This window comes from Melanerpes formicivorus, unplaced genomic scaffold (assembly GCF_026170545.1).
Source record: "Melanerpes formicivorus ecotype bairdi unplaced genomic scaffold, bMelFor1.0.p_v2 SCAF_39, whole genome shotgun sequence".
Taxonomy (NCBI): domain Eukaryota; kingdom Metazoa; phylum Chordata; class Aves; order Piciformes; family Picidae; genus Melanerpes; species Melanerpes formicivorus.
The window spans coordinates 1980592-1996467 of record NW_027142391.1 but is presented as its reverse complement, the minus strand read 5'-3'; the positions used below and the strand labels follow the sequence as shown (position 1 = coordinate 1996467).

At 42.2% G+C, this 15876-nt stretch overlaps 1 protein-coding gene across 2 annotated transcripts in view; it reads left to right on the top strand.

Moving 5' to 3' along the window:
- The window catches only part of PRKCZ (protein kinase C zeta), a 43363-nt gene that overhangs the window by 18087 nt on the left and 9400 nt on the right, over positions 1–15876 (top strand). For both annotated transcript variants that reach the window (XM_068158208.1, XM_068158209.1), the window contains 10 exons: positions 3959–4044; positions 6507–6638; positions 7763–7844; positions 8520–8572; positions 10394–10582; positions 10984–11081; positions 12924–13010; positions 13997–14132; positions 14878–14965; positions 15323–15442. In XM_068158208.1, the coding sequence (XP_068014309.1) occupies positions 3959–4044; positions 6507–6638; positions 7763–7844; positions 8520–8572; positions 10394–10582; positions 10984–11081; positions 12924–13010; positions 13997–14132; positions 14878–14965; positions 15323–15442 (1071 nt within the window). The remainder of the gene's footprint in view (positions 1–3958; positions 4045–6506; positions 6639–7762; positions 7845–8519; positions 8573–10393; positions 10583–10983; positions 11082–12923; positions 13011–13996; positions 14133–14877; positions 14966–15322; positions 15443–15876) is intronic.

Here is a 15876-nt window from a genome sequence, read left to right as displayed (position 1 = left end):
AATAATTTTTTTTGTGGCCATCTTCCTGCTGTTGCTTGCTGTAAACCACATTTGCCAAGCAACTGATGAATTCTCTTACATGTGCAGGGAAGTACAAACATTTCTAGATGTGCAGAAGGAAGAAGAGTGTTCTGGGCTTGGTACATGTTGGACCTGTCTTCTGAATTGTTTCTCTTCTCCAGCTCTGGGAAAATACATTGTCATTTGAACAATAAATTGTACTACCTTCTGTTCCTCCCTGCTTTACCAAGCTACATTTTCAGAGGCAAGCTTCCCATCCTCTGCTAAGCTCTGAGGAGGTCGCTACTGACTCGAGCGAGTAGCATCTGTAGATGAGGTAATTTGCAGCGAACACTGAACAATAGACAAACTCCTTTTGAGAGCCACAATTTTTCTTGTGTATTTAATTTCCTCCTTAGGTTTTTTCCTGCAGCATTTTTTAAAAGACAGAAAAAGTCAAAAGCTATATCCCTAACCCTAAGCTGGTATCCAGCATGTTTGCAAGGTTCGTTGTGCATTGCTGGTAGTGATGTAGTTGCACAGCTTGACAACAGAGGGGAGAATTGCACAACAGCAACCGTCAGTTGTTTCACACTGCTTGTTCCAGAGGCACAGCTGCTTAATTTTGTTTTAGGCATTCAGTTTGAGGATTTTTATTTCCCTTGTAATCCTAACTTGAAAAACAGTCTTTTATCCTTCAGCGTTCCAGTCTTGGAAGTAGATAAAGTTGAGTACATTGATTGTGCTTAGAATATATATTTATGCTCCCTAATAAAAAATTAGTTCCCCTTGTTAGCAGCTTAAAGTATCTGTTGAGTTTTCCTCTGAACTTGTTCATGTACAAAATGAATATTCATAAATTCTTTTTGCTTGTCTTTAATATCCATCAGGGGATATTAAAGGCTTGTCTTTAATATCCATCAGAGGAAAGATTACTTTGTTTAATTAGGGGTATTATCTCTCCTTCAGCCTCCAAGCAGCTAACTCAAAGTCCAACAAGTGAACTGATGTGTGCTGTGAAATAAATTAAAAAGTGGCCCTTTGCATTAATCACACTAATTAAGTACTCATGCTTCTGTGATGGCATTCTTTCTCCTAAATGGCTGGGATCAGTCATGCCTGTAACAACCTGCTTTAGTTCTTGGTTATCAAGAATCACAAAATCCCTCTTTTGCTTTATTCTCAAGTGTTCTAGAAGCGTGTTCCCTAACATTGGGTTGGGCTCAGAAGTATCCTTTCCCCTATGAAGAGTGGGGGTGAAATGCATGCTGAGAGTACAGCTTGGTTCACATAGCACACAGAAGACTGACAATGAACTGTTTCTTGTTTCAAGATACATACTTGCTGCCATTTCAAGACTCTGTTTGTTGTTCAAGATGGTTTCTTTGATCTAGTATGGCTCTAGGGGTTTTTGAAGTTGATAATCCTTCAAAATACTAATAGACCTCCAAACTTCTTTTAACAATCTGCCATTGTCCTTCAGTGAATTTGTAGGGAGGATGTGTTCCATGCCTGCATTGCTAGATACACTGAGTAATGCACCTGTTAGCCCAGTTCTGTAGGCTTTCCTGAGGATCTTCTCCAGATGTCTTTTGAGTATCTCTGCACCTCTCTGAGCAGCCTATCCTGGTGCTTGGTCATCCTCACTCTGAAGGGTTTCCTGATGTTTAGATGCAACCTTCTCTGTTTCAGTTTGTGCCTGTTGCCTCTTGTCCTGTCATTTAGCACCACTGAAAGCTGTCTGACTCTGAGTTATCCCTTCCCTTCAGATATTTGTGTACATTGAGATGGCTTCTCTCCTTTCTCTCACCTAACCAGACCCCAGTCTCTCAGCCTTTCCTTGTATGAGAGGTGCTTCGACCCCTTAATTGTCTTGATGGCCCTTCTCTGGAGTCTCTCCAATAGCACCATGCCTTTCTTGAGGTGGGGAGCCCAGACCTGGACACAGTGCTCCAGATGTGGCTTCACTGGTGCTCAGTAGAGGGGAAGGGTCACCTCCCTTGAGCTGCTGGCAATACTGCTTGTAACACAGCCCAGGACACCCTTAGCCTTCCTCTTTGAGATGGGGATTTGGAGTCGATTTGCCTTAGGCTTTGCACTTGAGTCGGTGGCAGTCAGAGCAGTAAATTGTCAGGATTCCTACTTGTGAAAGCTCCATTATATTAAGTTAGTTTTCTGTTAGACTGTTGCCTCAAGTACCTGATAGGAAACCTTGTCTTCAGTGTAATATTTATCATTAATTACGCAAGTGACTTGCTCCTCTATTTGCAGACTGCATCATCACAAGCTGCTCCTTAGCTTATCATGCACTTAATATTCCTCATCTCAGTGATAAGCTAATATTCAGAACACAGATGTGTTAGGTTGCTTCCATATGGTGCTTTGTCTAATGAATCAATTAGCTGTTTTGAGGGGAAAAAAGAATAATAAGCATGTGAAGTTGTGTTTTGCCTTGGTGAAAATGGTCCTGCAAATAGTGAAAAGCTTTTCACTGATTTTTGTGTGTGAGGCAAAAACTTTGCAATAGCTTTGCTGGGGTCTCCTTTAAGTTTTCTTACCAGTTAGGAAAAATGGGGAGTGAGTTTGTTTGTTTGTTTGCTTTAGAGTTTCTGTTCACCAGCTTCTGAAGAGCTTTTTGAGTCAAACACAAGTTTCACATCTCTCTTCTACTATCTCTGCCACTTCATGGCTTGCAGTCTTCCAGCTGCCAACTGTGTTAACTTGGCTGGTACAAGTAGGATAAATTTGAAGACATGGTTAAAACTTTGTGTTGGGGAAATCTTACTCCTGATGTTAGAGGAGATGGCTGTAAAATAGTGATACTGAGAGAAGAGTTCTCCTAGTCTTGCACATTTCCTTTTCCAGCAAGAGGATGTTCCTAGGCCTGTAGAAACACTGCAGAATACTTTTCCTGGAAATGTGGAAGGGGATGTGTCAGACTTGTCTCTCTCTAATCTAGACTTGTTAGCTTTAAATATTACAGTATGCTTCAAGGACTCCTAAATTTGAATCTCCCAATAGGTATAATCAGAGCTAATTATTCAGCAATGAAAACCTTGCTAAATTTAACCTTTTAAAAGTTGTTTAGCTTCTTGATAGCACGAGTACGTTGTCAGCATTAACATCACTGCTGGATCCTCTGCTTGGCCCCCCCTGCTCTGTGTCACCAGCACTGCTGGGTGCAGCTGTGGGTGGGACTGGGGTGGCACAATGCATGTTTCAGTGCTTAGTGTTCAGTACCAAATGTTGTGATTAGGCAGCCATACAGAAGTGGCACATACGTGAGAAGTGAGAGCAAAGGTGATGTGAGTGGATGCTCACAGTGGCAGCAGATGCTGGGTGCTGGTGTGTGTGGCTTCCAGGGCAGTCTGGCTTAAGCAGCTTACATGGTTTCTTCTTGTTATCTTTAGAAAACATTAGAAATGATTGCAGACCTGCACTTGAACTGTTTCCCTTGCAGAAAAAGTGTTTGCTCATGTTTAATGGCTAGATAAAAATAAGGCCAACTAATGAAGTCTCAGGATTTGCACCATCTTTAATGCTGCACAGCTAGAGCATTACTGGCACCGACCGGCCTTGGTGTTTGCAGGGGAAGGTGCCGTGGTGCGATCGGCATCGTAACTTGACCACGGGAAGCTGTGTCTTTAACAGTTATCTGTCCCTCTCACCTGAGCCTGAACAGCCAGCAGCCAGGAAACTGTAACAAGATTACGATCATGTGAGGGAAAAGAGACAGGGATAGAGAAAAGGGAGAGGCAGTGGTGAAAGCACATCCTGCAGAAGCTGTCACTTGCGGCTGCCTGGAAAAAAAACAGCCAGCACCCGGCAGGGATTTCAGCTGTGCGTTGGTCTTTAGAAGAGCAAGATTGTTTGCAGCCACAACTTGCTTAGCCCGAGTGTGCCTGCTGCTGCTGGGCTGCCATGCTGCTTCCTTACACCTTTCTAATTTCTTTCTCAGAATCAATCTACCGCCGTGGAGCCAGAAGATGGAGGAAGCTGTACCGAGTGAATGGGCATTTGTTTCAAGCCAAACGTTTTAACAGAGTGAGTACTGTTGCAGGAAACGTTGGGGTTTGGTAGTGTTCTGTGGTAATTGTTTTCTCAGCCTCTGCTTTCTCTGCATTTGAGTGTGGAAAAGAAAGGAGAAGCAAGATGCTTGCTCATGTGACTTCTCAGGCTGTGCAGTGTTATTTGGGTCATAACAATCAGGAGAAACTTGGAAATCCTTGCATCTGGGGTGGAGTTAGCAATATGTGATTGGTGGGAATGACTTATTTTTAAAGTCTCTAGGGGAAAAAAGTGGTTTAGGGACTATTTAAACTGGTGCATACTCACTGCAGCTTCTCTCCTCTCTATATGTGTTTTTTCATTGCTTGTAGCACAGCCTTTTACCTCCAGTACTTTTTGTAATTCTTAAGGATTAGAGCTCTTGAGGTTAGCTTTAAATGTTTTGAATCTGATTAAGAAGAAAAAAGAATACTGCCTCATTGAGCTAAAATACAACTGCACTGAGAATCTGACTTAATCCACACAAGCAAGTGAATGTAGCTTTAAGGCTAAGACACCTCCTTCACTTATCCCATTATGCCTAAGAAGTGAATCCCAGCCCAAACCAGTACAGTCAGGAGAGCTAATATTAAATGTGGTTCAGCAGTAGCATTCTTTTTAACTGAAATGATACTTTCTTTTTTTCCCTTTTAATGCTCCTCACCCCAAAACTGGACTGGAGGAAGCAAAAGCCCCTCAGTATCATCTCACTAGATATGTGGGGGGAAAAAACTAAGCTATCTATCTGAGTGATAGCATGCATCTCTGTCACATGGTACTCACTCCATTTTGTACCCAGTTGTGAAAAAGTTCACTTTTTGTGCTCATGACAGAGTTGAACACTTCTTTGAAGCTTGGTGAATGTGTGCCTGCCTCATGAATAATCCATGCTACAGATAAGGAGGTTTTAATGAAATCAGGCAAATAGTGAATCTAGAGAGATTTTTGAAGCCTCATTAGCATGCCCACTTGTCAGCAGCCCTAAACAAGAGGGTTTTTTTTTTTGCCTATAACTCTGTATAGAATGAAATGATATGAAGCTAGAACACAAACCACAACCAGCTGAAGGTAATGATGAAGTTGACACAAACTGGGAATGGAGATGGACATGAATCAATTATTATTAGATGTCAACTTTTAGTGCTGAGTTTTTAAGAGTGTGGAGCATCATTTTTGTAACTTCATTCCATTTTCAGAGTAATACATTCAAAACTCCTTCAGGTAGTTCATGTGAGTTAACACATGCAGCTGTGGAAACTTTCCTCTTGTTGAACAGCATAATGAGTTTTCTGAAACTGAGGAGAGCCAGCACAGAAAATGGTTTTGGTTTGAAATGATCCATTCTTTGGTCATTGTTTCTTTCTAAATTTGTTTATGACTTTGATTTTGACTTTTTTTCTAATACTACTAGTCAGGATTTCTAGCAGCAGAAGGATTTTTTTGGGCAGGACAGCATGTGTGATTCATTAGTCTGAGGATCTGAATAACCACACTCTAACTTGCAGTTAGGGAGGAACAGACTTTCACTGTTTTGTGGCTTTGGGACAGTTGCAGAGCTCTGTGGAAGCCTGGAAAAGGGGAATGAGTGCAGGACTGGCTGTGCAGCTCACAGGGTGACAGGCAATGTCTCAGTCTGTTACAGGAATTACTGGAGAATATTTGCAGATAGGGAATAAGGGGTAGGTTCTGGGCTCCGTGGAGAGGGCTAACCCAGACTAGGTGACTACTTGGCATGTAAGAATCTCACATTGCTGCTTGGCACTCTGGGTGAAGTGGATAAAATGACCACAGCACACAGACACTGGAAAAAATATTTCAAGCCTGGTCCTGTTAAAGTCAGCAGTAGAATCTGGCTCCTGTAGCTGCTCTCATTTTGGTTTCGTGTCTTCAGATGCCATTTTGTTGGCATGTATTAAAAAAGCCTGGTAGTTTGGATGTTAAATAGTGCAACCAGCAGAGGTTTTGCATCAGACTTGAGAGATCAGAGGTTTAGTTATGCAGAGTTTCTACTGATGTTCTGTTATACAGGTGTAGATAAAGAACATTCTTCACAACTGAATTTGTCTTTGGTAACATTTGCTGCCAGTGTTCTCCAAAGCAGTTTGGGTACTTGTAATGTTTAACTGTGCAGTACAAATTTCTGTCAGTTTTGGGTAACCTGTGTCAGAAGCTGACATTCAGAATATGCTCATTGTCCAAGAATGATTTGCTAGTGGCAGGCTGTAACGTGTGCCATATGCTTCAGGTAGTTGCTTTCTTCACAGTCATTAGGACTGGGTTTAGCAGAGTTCTACCTGTGAAATGTTACCTTCAGTCATTAGGGAGAGCCTGGGTACCCCCAAGAAATATTATGGAACATCTATTAGGAGGTAACTAGGATGGGTTCTTGCTCCTAGGTACCTGCTCACCTACAGAAGGGAACAGGTAATGGAATTGATAATGCACTTTGTGGCTTTCAGAGAGCGTATTGTGGCCAGTGCAGTGAAAGGATATGGGGGCTCGGAAGGCAAGGCTACAAGTGTATCAACTGCAAGCTGTTGGTCCATAAACGTTGTCATATCCTTGTTCCACTGACCTGCAAGAGGCATATGGTAAGTTTGCATTCTGTGTGAAGCTGTTTGTGGATGTGGATCCTAAGTAATGAAATGCTGTCTGAGGTCACAGATTTGCAGCACTGGGTGGTATCTGGGTTTCGGTTCCTGAAACGCCTGTGGAGGTTGTGGACTGTGAGCAGCAGAGACAGTCAGAAAACTAAACTTGTGATGAGATTTGGGTGACTTCTCCAGTAGACATACTGTATTTTACATGTAGATAGGAGCTGCCATTGACAATCTTGGTATTTGCTCCTCTTAGCCCATGGAGTCCTTTTAAGAGCCAAGGACTTGTGTGGTTTTTGCACTACTGCTTGCCAAAAGGCTTGTTGCTTTCGTGTTCTTGCCAGCCCAGTTTCCTCTCCATTTCCCTCATATTTTCCAGTGGTAATGCTCATGTCTTTCCTAGGCTTTCAGCATTCATCTGTGTCCCTGAATTTGGGCCCTTTGCCATACTTATCACAGATCATAACCAGTATCTCACTGGTGGTTGTGTTGTGGGTTTTTTAACTTCAAACCTAAGCCAGTATTTGTCTCTATTGGAATTTCATGTGACTTGCCTTGGCATTACTAGATTCTTTGCCAATTCATTTATGCATGTTGCTATACCTACTGGAATAGTCTCATCAGGAGTTGTGAATGAGACCAGGGTCCAAACATACCCTACAACTACTTGGTGCTGTGATCTCCACCAATTTATGCAAGGCCCCTGCATAATGAGGAACAATTCATGTTTTTTAAACAGGAAAGGAATACGCCAGTGCTCTAAATTGAGAGTGTAACATCATGCTCAAGTGTTTACTTTGTTCAGCTTCCATGTGAAACAGACTCCTGAGTCTTAAATAGAATTGAAGTTTGAACTTTGCAAGAAAGTATACTAATCTTACTTTTAAAAGAGAGCTGAACATCTGCTGTAGTGGCAGAGAATGGCTGACATGGCAGTAGGCTGGTTCTCTAGTGCACTGCAAAGTGTCACTATTCAGAACTACCTACAAAATCCAGTTTTCATTCTGGAAGGTACACATGGAAGGTTCTCATTGTGTGGTTGCTGTATGGCAAGGCTCACTTCACAGGGCCTGCATAAACCAATGGTTTTTACCTGTGTACCGTGTGTGTTTTGCAAGGATTCGGTCATGCCTTCCCAGGAACCTCAGTTAGATGATAAAAATGATGAAGTTGACCTCCCTTCAGAAGAAACTGATGGAAGTGAGTACTCCTTCAATTTGACCTCATGTCTTTCCCTGTTTGGAGGCTTAGTTTTCACTCTACCTCTTTGGTTTCTGTCAAGTTTACTTTGGATTTCCTTTAGTCCCATGGGCTAAATGCTCCTCAGGAGCTCACTTACAGTAAGCATATGATCTGGTTTGGTTCCATCCTACTCTCTGAAACCATTCTAGAATGAGAAGTTAAGCACAGGGCAGTTTGTAACAATAGATTTACTTCTTAAAACCCCTGCACTTGAGATCCAAGCTCTGATGCTAATGAAAGTGCACCCTCAGACTTCCAGCATTTCTTCAATTTTCTCTCTTTTGAAGAACTCCTTCTACATTATTGCTGATGGTGTAACCTGTCTGATTTGAAGGGCCCATTTATCAAACCCCTTCTCCAAAATGACTCTGGCCTTTGTCAGACACTATTATGATCTCAAAGATTCATTCATGAACTTCTCACTGTCCCAGCGTTGGTTGAGTCTGCCCTTAAGTGCCCTTAAGATCTGCTGTGGGGATTGCAGGAATAAGGAGGGAAAATTCGATCGAGTGTCCTGTGGCATTTCAAGCAAAGTGCTGACCCTAAGCTACTAAATGACCTTTCTGTTTATCCAGTGTTCACTTGTCTCTAGTGAAGGCCTTAACCACCCCTCTTGGTTGGTCTCTTTTCCAGTTTCCTACATTCCTTCAAACCGGAAGCACGACACCATTAAAGATGACTCTGAGGTATGTTTGAAAAGGATTTTTGCAGGTCCCATTTGCACACTGTTAATCACACAGCCTTTGTACAATAGCTAATGACTTGGCCTGTGATTCTATGAACAGTCCCTGATTTATTTGTTCTGCTGTGGTAAAACAAAAAAAGGAGCCTGGCTTTTCATTCTGGAAGTTGCTAATTGTTTTCTAAGCACTGTTGTTGGGCTTTTCAGATTTCTTCTGCATGCAGCTTTTGTTATCCCAATCAATATGAGAGACCTCCTTTCTTTTTCTCCTCTCCATTTGTGTTGGAACAACAGTCATGTAGCAAAGGGTTTGACTTTATTGGTCCTTGCAACAAATGGTGGCTTTGACATTGTCTTGCCCACTCTAATGGATGTGCATCCTTTCTCACCCTCAGGCTGCCTCTATAAGCTGCCATTATGGAAGTAGGTTCAGTCTGATAATACATTAACTACCCAGCTCTCTGAGCTGTTTCACATAAATAATACCTAATAATTTCTAGAGAGCTGCTGTGGAAATGAAAGCAGAATGGCATACACTTCAAGTCTTTCAGCTCCTTTGTAGATGACAGAGTCTCTGCATACCAAGAATGCTATTCCCTTAAAGCAGTTTGAAAAATTCCACTACACTTCAATTCTAAAGGGCTTCAAGATAGTTCTTTTCAAAAGGCTTCTGGCATATTTAAAATAAATAGGATGCACTCTGCAGAGCAGTAGCAGGTGGTTTGATATCCCACTTATAATAAGCCTGCACCTCTTCTCTCTCTACTTCCACTACAATGCTTGTCACTGCCATTATTTCATACTTGAGTAGTTCTTGCTCTTGGGTAAGTGGCTGCCATATTTTCAGTCACATCTTCACAGTTTATATCAAATTCAGAGAGGGAAAGGTATAAATTTAAGCTGTGTCAGAGAATGTTAATTACTATCCAGAAATGCTGCCTTCTGCTCAGGTAAATACTGTCTGTGTTTCAGTTTTGATGGGTGCTGTTTGCTCAGCTGTCCTGAATCACGCTGCTCTGATTTTTCCCACCTTGCTTTTGAGCTTTGCTGAAATAATTGAAGGTGTTCTACAGGAGAGGAAGTGTCATCTGAGGAGCTTTGTTGACTAGAATCTTTAAGCTCTTCTAATAGCAGTCAATCCTAGATCAAGATTCTTTATATAAATGCTTTCCATAGTTCAGCAGAATGCTGATCTGTCTGTGAGTACAGTAGTATGAGGTCAGATAAAAATAGGCCACACAAGTATGTCAAAGCATTGTAGGTATTGGCAAACCAGGAAATGCCAGGTTATGTGCTGCATTTGGCTAGTTCAGCTGCTTGATCCTCACTTGGTTACAGCTGATTCCAGCAAACAGTCAAGATAAAATGGGTGGGGTTTTTAAATAATGAATTTTTGAATAGCATTCTTCTTAGTGGAATATCTCATGCAAATTCTCAGGTTGGAGAAGCTGGCATCTGCTTCAGTGTGTTCCCAGACACCCATCAGAGATCTTAGCTTTCATTAAAGCTGTAGTGAGCTTAGTCCAGAGGAAAAGCCAGGACAGGTGTAGTCATTAGCAAATCGTTTCCTTATCAGTCTTCTTTTTGAGGTTGCCTTTATTAACATGTCCTACAGCATCTGTCAGAATATCAAAGCTGTTCTTACTGCAGAGGATAATTCTGCATGACCTGCAGTTGAAACATTTGACTGAACCCTCATTTCTCAAGACACTCAGATCTGTGTGCTGGTGGCACACACGCTCGGCAAGTTCTGTCCGGTGCCTAAAGACCTCTTTGCTTTAGTGGTAAGCTGCTATGAAAATGCCTTCTGCTTCTCTCTGCACAGGATATCAAACCAGTCATCGATGGGATGGATGGAATTAAGATTTCTCAGGGGCTTGGACTACAGGACTTTGATTTGATCAGAGTTATTGGACGTGGAAGTTATGCCAAAGTTCTTTTAGTTCGGTTAAAAAAGAATGACCAAATCTATGCCATGAAAGTGGTGAAGAAAGAGCTGGTCCATGATGATGAGGTAAAAGTCTGTTCATAATACTCTGTTTGTCTGAACCTTTTGAAACCTGGAGGTTCACACTGTGTTTACTGACATGAGTTGCCTCAGCCTTAGGACCATTTCTCCATGATCCTGGAATTGATTTCTAGGAGGCAGTAGAAGCAGTGTATCAAATACTGCAGATTGGTTTTTCATGGCTTAAATTTTGTGCAGACCTTATTAAATGGCTTAGAAACTTCTGAAGCTACATCACTGAATTAAAATGTTCTGGAACTTCCTCCAGATTTCAGGGGGTTAGTCTTTCTGAAGAGCAAATACACCAACCACAGCTCATGTAAGGGAGCATAGATGTTCATAATTTCTGGTGATACCCCCAGTGGTTGTCCAGCAGGAGTTGTGATTACTCAATTACTCTCTTTCAGGATATTGATTGGGTACAGACAGAGAAACACGTGTTTGAGCAAGCATCCAGTAACCCCTTCCTAGTTGGTTTACATTCGTGCTTTCAAACAACAAGTCGGTAAGAAAGAGCTGACCTTCTTTTGTTTTGAAAACCTTGATGATTGTGCTAACTGCTGCTCACAAAGCAAACATCACCGCTGCCAGCACACGGGCAGCAGCTCTTGGGAAGAGGCATTAGTGGCAGGAACTTGCTACTGCAGCAAAGCCAATTTCAGAGGGGTAGCTTAGCCCCTGTGGTGTGGAGAAGAAGGCTGAGCTGTCTGATTCCAGATCTGAATGAGCAAGAGGAGGAACCGAACTGTACCTGGGCACAGGCTGTGTGCCTTCAGGAACAGGAGGATGGTAGTGGGGTAAAACAGAGCTCTGTGAGAGAGTTTATAATGTCAGATTCTACTGAGGAGGAACAAGCTGCAGTTCTGTTCTTCAGCCTGCTTTGAGTGTGTGAGAGGGGGTTGTGTGGTTTGCTGGGGACTGTTTTCACAGGCACCTCTTTACAGTTCACTTTGGCAATGCCTGGTGCCATATGTTTCATAACCAGAAGCAAAGTCACTCTGTCTGGCTTACTTGAATAGCCTGCAGTGTAGAGTGCAAACAGTTCTAAGAGAGTTTTAGTGGATTTAGTCACTTATCCTTAGGAGTAATCACTTGCTGGTGACAATAGGTATTACCAATTCTTAACACACTTAGCCAGCCACACACTGTGCCATGTCTGCAGCCCCCACACTTTCAACCCCTTAGTGGTTATAGTCACGGGAAATAACATTTTCCTAGCAGGGCAAACACAGCTAAGATAAAGGAAGTAAAGAAGCTGTATGAGAGTGTTCTGAGATACATGGACTAGGGAATATCTTGAAGCAAGGAGAAAGAATGATCTCTGGAGGTGACTGACTGAGGATTGCACCACAAGAAATTTGTCTTGTGGCCAGGGGATGTAAAATATTTAGAGCTTCAACAAACTGTAGTGAAAGGTCATTTAAGTTAAACCAAGACTCACAAACCTTCTCACCAAAAACTGAGTAATATTTAACATCTAATATAAAAATTCAATTGGCTGGGCAGGGTGAAGTGTTGGGAATGAGGCTTCTTATTAATATTGAAACAAGCTGAAAAGCTGAGGTCAGCAACAGAGAGATCCTCTGCATGCCACTTTTTGGTAGTAATGCTGACAGAGTTGAGGAGCAGAAATAGAAAACAAACTGCTGAACATAGTCAAAACTTTCTGCATTCTGCTTGTCTCTGGGAGTTCTGTTTCTGCAGCCTGGCTTCTCCTTACAGTGAAACCAGAGGTTTTGTTTGTAACTTCAGCCATTTTTGGGGGGGGGTTGAGGAATCCACAATTTAGTTACAGCTGTGATGTTCTAAAAATCACAGTTCTGACCTCATTACAGCAAAGGGAAATGCTAAACTGATTCCAGGTGTAAATTCATCACCATCACATTGTGTTACCTGGCCCAAAAACAACCCAAGATGTAAGATGAGAATGGTTTTTGTGTGAGTGCTTGAACATGGCTTGACCCAAGGAGCTTCAAATGGCAGGCTCTGAATAAGAGGATAGGAAAATTGTCACCAAGGCAGTGCCTCCCATTAGGCAAATGCTCTTGGCTTCTGCCTTCTGCAAGTTTCCTACCAAACAGTAGCCTGTTGCATGCAGCTGCCTCTCTTCACACTTAGCCTGGCAATTAAATACAGGATGTGATCCTACATAGTATGGATTCAATAAGTACTCTCTCTTTTTTTCTTCCTCTTAAGCAGTTTCTGTGCCTGTAATAAATTCAGAAGCCTCATTCAAGACTGGGGAGTGAAAATGGCTCAAATTGAAAGGATAGGAAAAGGTTATTGTGGGTTTTTTTTTGTGTGGAGAGTTTCCTTGGAGTCTGTTAATTGTACTCTGTACTTTCAGGTTGTTTCTTGTCATAGAGTATGTCAATGGGGGAGACCTCATGTTTCATATGCAACGGCAAAGGAAACTTCCAGAAGAACATGCAAGGTATTCACTGACACCCAGAGTGGGTTTCTTGTCTTTGTAATGCTGTATGAAATGCTTTCAGACTTTATTCCTTGAAAGAATGTGAGCAGCAAAGAGAATGAAAGGTTGATTTGAAGTGCAGGCTGTGCTGCCCTGGGAAGAAGTGCTGCCAGTACCTGAAGGGATCCTACAGGAAGGCTGCAGAGAGACTTCTCATGAGGGTGTCTGGAGACAGGGCAAGGGGGAATGGTTTGAAACTGAGGGAGAGCAGGGTTAGACTGGATCTTGGGAAGAAGTCATTCAGTATGAGAGTGGTGAGATGCTGGAATAGGTTGCCCAGGGAGGTTGTGGATGTCTCCTCCCTTGGGGTGTTCAAGGCCAGGTTGGATGGGGCCTTAAGCAGCCTACTCTGGTGGAACTCTCTCTGCCCATGGCAGGGCAGTTTGACTAGATGATCTCTGAGGTCCTTTCCAGCCTAAGCCATTCTGTGTTAGTATTTTGAAGGAGATATATTGTTTTCAAAGCAAGCAAGCTTTTTGATTAGTAACAGTTATTCCTATTTATTTTTGTGTATTGCTTTGGTTTTAGGTAATGCTGCTTTGATCTGTTGATGGAAGGTGTAATTTTGCTACTTACTCTGGTCTTAGGTTGAATTAATAAAGTCTTGGTAGGAGAAGATGAAGAATCTGGTTTGCATGGCTTTGCACTAGAGTTTCATTGGAACCTTTAATAAGCTGAAAGTAAAAAGCTCCTGTGTCATACTTGGGATTTTCAGAGGAAATTGTGAGGATGAAGAATGAAGATTTTCCTAGTAGAAACCAGTGATTTCCTCTGTTTAATTTAAGGAATGGCTTTCCAATGTAAGAAATCAGTGTCCTTATGAGTACATGTCTGTTGACAGGATAAGAGCTGACTGTGAGGTGACATTCTAAGAAGGGAGGTTTTTAGTTGCCCCACCTTCTGTACAGCCTTAGTGCTAACATGAATTTTCTCCTTTCTAATTTCAGGTTTTATGCTGCTGAAATTTGTATTGCTCTAAACTTCCTTCATGAAAGAGGCATCATCTACAGAGACTTAAAACTAGACAATGTTCTTTTAGATGCAGAGGGTCACATCAAGTTGACAGATTATGGCATGTGTAAGGTAGGATTTCTTTCTCCTTTTTTTTGTCAGTTAGTAGCACATCCCTCTGGATGCAGTGTTTGGCATCACAGCCAGTCATGTTAGGAGAAAGCAGACAATGTACTCTTAGCATTGGTGTTACTGAGCCCAGGATTTGGGAGTGGAATAGGAACTTCCTTGTGGAAAATGCCTGCTGAAGACTAGAACCATGCTTGTAATGTTTCCCTTTGTGCATTGCAAGTGCTGTGGGGCATTCTGGGGACAGGGGAACTGGGATTGTGTTCATTTTAAAAGTGCAAGGAGTGAGTAAATAACTAACCTACATAAATGCTGGCATTCAGAACATGTTAAAGGCATGCTTTGGTGACATAATGAGGACAGCTTCTCTCATTCCCTCCTTAGAACAGAAATTGCACCAATTTCTAGGAATGCTGGAATGTTTCCCCACCATCAGATTCATTCCTAAAAAGAGGAGGTTTTCCCCCAATGTGCTCCAAAAGGACTTCCAAATTGGGGCTGGTCTGAAGTTTTTCAAATGCATTTGTGAGTAGTGAGGGAAATGTTACAAATGTGTTCTGACTTGGCTTTCATTAGTGAACTTGCTGTGAAGTCCTCAGCCAGCTTTCAGCACTGAGTATTTGTTTTACCTTTTCTTGAAAGGAAGGTCTTTAGACCCCCTGAGTGGCTTGGCTGTATAAGTCTAATTAAAGGAATTGCCCAGAAAAGGAGGTCAGCTTTTAATTTATGAACTGATTTATGCCTGTAGGAAGGTTTGGGCCCTGGTGACACTACAAGCACTTTCTGTGGGACGCCAAATTATATTGCACCAGAGATCCTCAGGGGGGAAGAATATGGTAAGCTGTGACTAAACAATTTGTAGTTGTAATCAATCACAAAGCAGTGTTCTTATTTGGGAACTGATCAGATGATCAGTGGATTGGCTCTGTCATTTAGCTACAAGATGCTAAAATGGTCAAGAAAATAAATCTGAGAGTTTTTCAGCTTAAATGCCTTGAGTTCTCCCTGAGACATTGCTGTCAGGCAGGCTCCTGCAAACTCTGCTGCAGGTTGTGTGTAACCCCAATGCAGAGCACCCTGACAGTGTAAGCTGTGATGGCTGTGGCTCCAGAGAATTTCAGTCTCCAATTAGCAGAGGTGACAGCTCAGCCCAAGGAGTCCTGGCTGAAATTCTGCTCTGCCAATGCTTGCAGGGTTCAGTGTGGACTGGTGGGCTCTCGGGGTGCTGATGTTTGAGATGATGGCAGGAAGGTCTCCATTTGATATTATTACTGACAATCCAGACATGAACACTGAAGATTACCTCTTCCAAGGTACAGTCATTTTGATGTCTACTTTTTTTTCTGTCATTCTTGGGGGAGAAATAATGCAAAGAAGCAGTTCTGGTGGGACAGCTGGCTTTTTGTTTTCCACTGTTAACCTACAGTACATCTATAGGCAGCTATGGGATAAGGGGCCCAAATATTTCCAGTTCTTCATCCCAAGAATTTATTTTGCTGGACTCAGATCAAATGGTTTGGAGTTAGGAAGTCTTAAGGTAATAAAATATTTCTTTAAGATGTCCACAGTTCAGAAATAACAGAGAAAGTGTGTGGAGGAGATCTGTGTTAGGAGGTCTACAGGCTGAAGTTAAAGACTGAGTGCTACATGAGAGGACAGGAGGCTCTTTTTTGGCAGAAATAGATCAGCCTCTAGTTTTGCTCCATGAAACTTCTCATTTTGTTGGGTTTTCACTTCTGATGGAATT